The sequence below is a fragment of the Eumetopias jubatus genome, unplaced genomic scaffold (genome assembly GCF_037043125.1).
Source record: "Eumetopias jubatus isolate StellerSeaLion01/CBP00866 unplaced genomic scaffold, mEumJub1_p1.0 scaffold_8, whole genome shotgun sequence".
Classification (NCBI taxonomy): Eukaryota; Metazoa; Chordata; class Mammalia; order Carnivora; family Otariidae; genus Eumetopias; species Eumetopias jubatus.
The window spans coordinates 13,435,431-13,442,103 of record NW_028274814.1 but is presented as its reverse complement, the minus strand read 5'-3'; the positions used below and the strand labels follow the sequence as shown (position 1 = coordinate 13,442,103).

Sequence of the window (6,673 nt, the reverse complement as noted above, 5' to 3'; positions counted from 1 at the left end):
TATTATCCGATTTTTTTTTATTAGAGCCATCCTCATGGGTGTGAAGTATATCTCACTGTGGTTTTTGATTTGCGTTTGCCTAATGGATAATGATTTGGGTTTTTTGTTTCTCATTGCTGTCTGAATATCTTCTTTGGAGAAATGTCTATTCAAATTATTTGACTATTTAAAGGACTGGGTTGTCTTTTAATTACTGGGTTCTAAGACTTTGTTATCTATTCTCTATATATTTTAAAGTCCCTTGTCAGATACATGATTTGTAAATAGAGTCTCTCATTCTTCAGTTTCTCTTCTCACTTTCTCTATGGTGTCCTCTGAAGCACAAAGCTTTTAGTTTTGATGAAGTCCAATTTACTTTTTCTTTTGTCATTTGTGCTTTTTATTTTTTAAGATTTTATTTATTTATTCATGAGAGACAGAGAGAGAGAGAAAAGCAGAGGGAGAAGCAGGCTCCCCACTGAGCAGGGAGCCCGATGCGGGACTCGATCCCAGGACCCTGGGATCATGACTTGAGCCGAAGGCAGACGCTTAACCATCTGAGCCACCCAGGCGCCCTGTCATTTGTGCTTTTGTGTCACATCTAACAAATCACTGCCTGATACTCAGGCACTGAGATTTCCTAATTTCATCTAAGGATTTGATAGTTTTAGCTCTTACATTCATCCATTTTGAATAAACTTTTATATATGTTGTGCGGTAAGGGTCCAGCTTTATTGTTTTGTATGCAGATATCCAGTTGTCCCAGCACCATCTGCTGAAAAGACTATTCTTTCTCCCACTGAATTGTCTTGGCAGCCTGCAAAGTCAATTGACCACGAACATATGGATTTATTTCCGGGCTCTGTTCCACTGATCTTTATGTTAATCTTTATGCCAGTACCACATGGTCTTGATGTCTATAGCTTTGTAGTAATTTCTTTTTTAAGATTTTATTTATTATTTTAGAAAGAGTGGATGCAGAGGGAGGGATGCAGGGGAGAGGGAGAGAGAATCTCAAGCAGACTCCTCACTGAGCATGGAGCCCCCCTCCCTACTGCTCATCTTGTTGCTACCCTTTGGTTGCTAGTTGCTAAAATTTCCTGTTTTTCTTGCCTATTCAATAACTGTAATTTTGGTTTAGAATCCTATTTTCCCAAACTTCTGCCAGTTTTCGTCACAGCACCAAAACACGCTAGACAGATGATTTTCCAGGATGGAATCATTAGGAATTCTTTTCAGATGGAGTATCAAGGAATTGGATTTGCCCTTCTCTTTCCTACCCTAATCTCTTTGCTATCACTTGCAAGGAGTTGCAAGTTCTCTGGACTCCGTAGGGCAGAAAACAATTCCCATTTCCAAGGCTGGCAATCATTTCTGCTTTGAGTTTCCTGAAGTATCATTTCACCCGGGGAAGACTTTCCAGATTAAGATATAGAGTGGACAGAGTTACACAGCCCACCACTTCCTCCCCGCAATCCCACAACATAAAATGGGGAAAAAAAGAGCCTTCGTGTATGTTAAAATTTTGTATTTTCACATGTTTGTTTATATCTGTCTGTTCCTAACTTGGTACATTTTTCCTGTGTTTACCCCAACCTGTTAAAATTCATCTTGTTTTAGGATTTAAATGGAAGTTTCCTTATCTCCCTCCAGGTTCCTGTTATGCTAGCTGTGCTAGGCACATAATGGGTACTTAGTAAATATTATTTGAGATTTATTTTATTAATTGTCTTGTCTTCTGTTTCAGAACACCAGCTACCGAAAGGCTAAAGGTAGAGCTCAGTGTGGTGTTTAAGACACAGAGCAACAGATACCCCTCAAAAGCAGTGATGAAATCTAAGTAGTCTCCCTTTTCTAGTTAGCCATGGGGGCTACCAGATCCCAACTGGGGAGTGACCAGAAGTTTTTATTTCCTCCTGAGTTGATTTAAGGAACAGGTTGGAACGACCTAAGCAAAAGGCTAACTGCTGGGATCCTGCCAGTTACCGATGTCCCACCTCCGCCATGGCAAATTAAAAGCCCTGGCCAGCGTCAGGAGACCGGGATCCCAATTCTGATTTCTCCAAACTGAAAAACCTTGGGCACTCATTCTCCGTTAACTACTTCATTCAGTAAATATTAGCTCTAACTCTACGCCAGGTAGAGTGCTGGGGGGGTTGTCACCAAAAGAGCAAACAGGACAAAGTATTTTCATTCAGGGAATTTACATGTCAACGGAAGGTTTAGGGAAGGGGGGCGGGGGGAAGCGTACACCATAGCCTACAGCTATTTCCCCATTTCTTACGAAAGGTGGGATAGCTTCCAGGTTGAATTTGAACGTTTAGGGCCTGTTACTGGTCAAAGTTCAGAATACAGCAAAAGCTGCCCGCTACTGTAAAGTCAGTACATGGTTGATCATATGAATACTTTGGCTTTCCTTTACGGAGAGGGTACAACACACACAGTTGCCCATAACTCTTTTCAATATTCTACTCGGCCTCGGTGTGCATCACCTGACTCGGACCCCTGGTTAGCAGCTGCAACCTATCTTCCAAAGGCCCGAGGTGTTAGGCATCCGGCATTTCGAAAGGCTGGCTGAAGGGCTTCCTTCGCCCAAGTCACGTATTTGCCAGTCGACATGGGATAGGGGTGCAGAAAAGTTGCTTTCGGTTGAGTAGGGTAGCAAGGTCCTGGGCAGGACGCGAGGCGTCACGCTATTTTAACATTTTAATCCGAAGAACTGAATCAAAAGTCGGCAGTGGTGCCACGGCCCTGCAGAGGGCATGGAGGTTTTAAGGCAGCGCTCCGTACTGCAACCGAGCCCGGAAGCTTCCTTCGGAACGCACGCTGTCAAGGCGTGCGTTCCCTACACAGCGCTTCCCTAGCTTCCCCCAGTAGCTTCCCTACACAGCGCCCAACCCGCCACCATTCGCAGCAGCAGCAGCGCACAATGGCGCAGCACCGAAACCCGCCGCGGAGGAGCGGGGAGCGCGGGACGGCCGCCGCCTCCTCGCCCGCAGCTGCCAGGAACGCCTTGCCCCCGCAGGCCGCCCGCGCCGCAGCGTTCTCCCGCCCGCGCCCCACCCGCGCGCCCGCCCCCAGCGCCGCGGGCCACGCCCGTGACGTCCGCCGAACGGGGCGGGGCGCGGGCCGGGGGGGGCGGGGCGAGCCCGCGCTGTTGAATGGGGCGCCGCGACGAGCCGCACATTCCAGCGGGCCCACGTGACGCGGCCGCGCGGCCTGAGGTAAACAACCGCGGCCCCGCCTCCCGGCCCCTCCGCGCTCCCTGCACTGCTCCTCGCCGGCGGGACGCGCTCCAGCGGGGCTGGCGGCTTTCTCCGAGAGTCCCCAGCGGCCGCCGTGGCCGGAGCAGCGGCAGCGGGCGCAGCGCCCCGGGTCTGCGGGCCGAGCGCGCCGGCCGGGGTCGAGCGCGCGTCCCCTCCCCGCCCCCACCGCGCGTTGTGGCGCAGCAGGAATTTGGCGGGGACCCGGGCGCTATTTGCGGCTCTTGACGCGCCGGCGGCCGGTGGCCCTTCGATCATTTCTATTCTAGGGGCACTGGGTCATCGCGCCCGGCCGGCCCCCTCCGCCGGGCCCGGAGGGTGTGTCCCCCTCAGCCGGGCTCGCCGCGCCTATAAGGGGCCCGAGCGGCGGGCAGGGACATGCAGCTCTACAGCAGCGTCTGCACCCACTACCCAGCCGGGGGACCGGGTCCCACGGCCGCAGCCCCCGCTCCCCCCGCCGCCGCCGCAGCCACCGCCCCCTTCAAGGTCTCTCTGCAGCCTCCGGGACCCGCCAGCGGCGAGCCAGAGCCCGAGACCGGTGAGTGCCAGCCTGCCGCGGCCGCCGAGCCCCGAGAAGCCGCCGCCGCCCCCGCCGCCAAGATGCCCGCCTTCTCCTCCTGCTTCGAGATGGTGTCCGGGGCCGCCGCCCCCGCCTCGGCCGCCGCCTGCCCTCCCGGCGGGTCCTGTAAGCCGCCGCTGCCGCCGCACTACACGTCCACGGCGCAGATCACCGTGCGGGCCCTGGGCGCCGACCGGCTTCTGCTGCACGGGCCCGAGCCCGGCGCCGCGGCGCCCGCCGCCCAGCGCAGCCGCTGCCTCCTGCTGGCCCCGGCGCCCGGCGCCCCGGTCCCGCCGCGCCGGGGCTCCTCGGCCTGGCTCCTGGAGGAGCTGCTGAGGCCCGACTGCCCCGAGCCCGCGGGCCTGGACGCGGCCCGGGAGGGTCCCGACAGAAACTTCCGACTGAGCGAGCACCGCCAGGCCCTGGCCGCCGCCAAGCATCGAGGCCCCGCGCCGCCCCCGGGGAGCCCGGAGCCCAGCCCTGGGCCGTGGGGCGAGGAGCACCCGGCGGAGAGGAGCCTCCGGGGCTGGGAGAGGGCGGGCGACCGCAGCGACCCTCCCGGCGCGGACGAGGCACGGCGGCCCGACCCGGAGGCGGAGGCGCCCCCGGCGCGGAGCGGCGACGCGGCCCCGAGCGGCGCGGCCGAGGCGGTGATCGTCTCCAGGTCGGATCCCAGAGACGAGAAACTGGCCCTGTACCTGGCGGAGGTGGAGAGGCAGGACAAGTACCTGCGACAGAGGAGTAAGTACCGATTTCACATCATTCCCGACGGCAACTGCCTCTACCGAGCGGTCAGCAAGACGGTGTACGGAGACCAGAGCCTGCACCGGGAGCTGAGGGAACAGACCGTGCATTACATCGCCGATCATCTCGACCACTTTAGCCCCCTGATTGAGGGCGACGTGGGGGAGTTCATCATCGCTGCTGCTCAAGACGGGGCGTGGGCCGGCTACCCGGAATTGCTGGCCATGGGGCAGATGTTGAATGTGAATATACATTTAACTACTGGAGGGAGGTTGGAGAGCCCCACGGTGTCTACCATGATTCACTATTTGGGCCCAGAGGATTCCCTAAGGCCTAGCATTTGGCTCAGTTGGCTCAGTAATGGACATTACGATGCGGTGTTTGATCACTCCTATCCCAACCCAGAGTATGACAATTGGTGCAAACAGACTCAAGTGCAAAGAAAACGCGATGAAGAACTTGCCAAATCCATGGCCATATCCCTATCCAAGATGTATATTGAACAAAATGCATGCTCTTGAAGTGTCTGAAAACCTACACCCTGGGAGAATTGCATACATAATTTGTGTTGGGAGAATTATGAACTCTAATCAGGGTAATAGCACTTTTAAACTTCCTAGTAGATTTACCGTAGGTGTAATGCCTTAATCATTTTTTTGAATGTTTTCTCCTCAGAGCTGAAGGTTGCTGGGCACCTAAATGATGTTTCATGATGGCTTTGGGTGATCCTACTGCTATTTATAATTTGCTGTATAAAGTTAGCCACGACTTAATTTGCAAGCTAGTTTCTCATGGTGTAAATTTGTTCATTCCTGGTAATCTGTTTTCTATAAAAATGTATTTTTGCACATTTTTAAAAATTGGTGTACCTTCATCTATGACGTGTTCCATTTTGACAAACAGCTTTCCAGCATAAATCCAGAGAAGTGCTTTATATGAAATTTATTACTTTGAACAGAGTTTGTGATTTAGTAGTTATTTTATGTTGTTCGATTTGAATTTTACGATTCTTAGGTAATTACTTCAAATGGATATTGATGCATTTGTGTTACCAGATGATTGGCCCATTCCATTTTAATGAAAAAAATTTGTTGTTTTGGAAATAATTATTTTTCTAGAAATGCTCAACCTTTTAAAGAGAAATACTTAAGGGAAGGTTGTGGGAAGAATTTTCTTTAAGGGATAGTACCAGGTCTTACTTGAATGAAAGTCTGATATTTGCTGATGGCAGAGTGATGACTATTCTGTACTTTGGTTGGCATTTAGAGTAGATTGTCTGGTGCTCTGATTGTTTTTATTTATATTTGTCATTTTGTTATAAAAGCATTTTAACCTTGTGACAAGATAAGCCTCCTGCTTTATATAGCTTCTTGAATTCAACTAAGAGATTTAAGAAACTACTAGCATAAATGCCTCGAATCAGCGTTGGCAGTTGTTTTATAGCAGGAGAATGTGGTCTGAATATTTTATTCCTTTTAAATTCTTTGAAAAGGCAAGATAGGATTGCCCTGTATTATGTACAAATAAAAATGTCTGTAAGAACAGATCTTGTATGGTTTGCTGGGTCAAACAATGTTCTCAACCTAAAATCTATCTCATTTCCACTTTTAGTCATATTTATTAAGTACTGCAGTTTGTACTTTTTTTTATTTTGTAACATTTTGTGATTTTTTGGTACAATACTGTATTTGTACAATAGAGCGATTCTAAGCTGATGGAATGAATGAATAAAATGCGTAATTTTACTTTTACAACGTCTTTTTGGCCAAGGTGGTTTTTCAATTAAGACGTGACACTTGCAGGAGCGTCTCTTACATGTATACCATTTTTTCTCATGTGTAAAGATGTCACAGAATTAAGAGGGAAATTTCTTAAGTTCTCACATGAACAGGGTAGGATAATCATTAGTAATTTCAAAGGATGAGTCTTAGTTAAATATACTTTTAAAGATGGAGTAACTCAGGACATTGCTCTTATTATTTCTAGTTATAATTCCTGTCTAAAACTATAGAGGTACCTGTTGGCTAATAAACAAGGAAGAGCAAGTACTGTGTTAACCAGCACAGCGTTTAATTATCATAGTTTCGTGTTTCACTTACTCTCAGCACAGATTTAAATGTTTCAGGGA

At 50.2% G+C, this 6,673-nt stretch overlaps 1 protein-coding gene across 1 annotated transcript; it reads left to right on the top strand.

Annotated features, from left to right (window-relative positions):
- Positions 1-3,241: 3,241 nt before the first annotated feature.
- Positions 3,242-6,290, top strand: OTUD1 (OTU deubiquitinase 1). Its single transcript, XM_028114198.2, has one exon. It carries the CDS (start codon positions 3,621-3,623, stop codon positions 5,064-5,066), a length of 1,446 nt encoding a protein of 481 aa, XP_027969999.1. The 5' UTR covers positions 3,242-3,620; the 3' UTR covers positions 5,067-6,290.
- Positions 6,291-6,673: the final 383 nt, after the last annotated feature.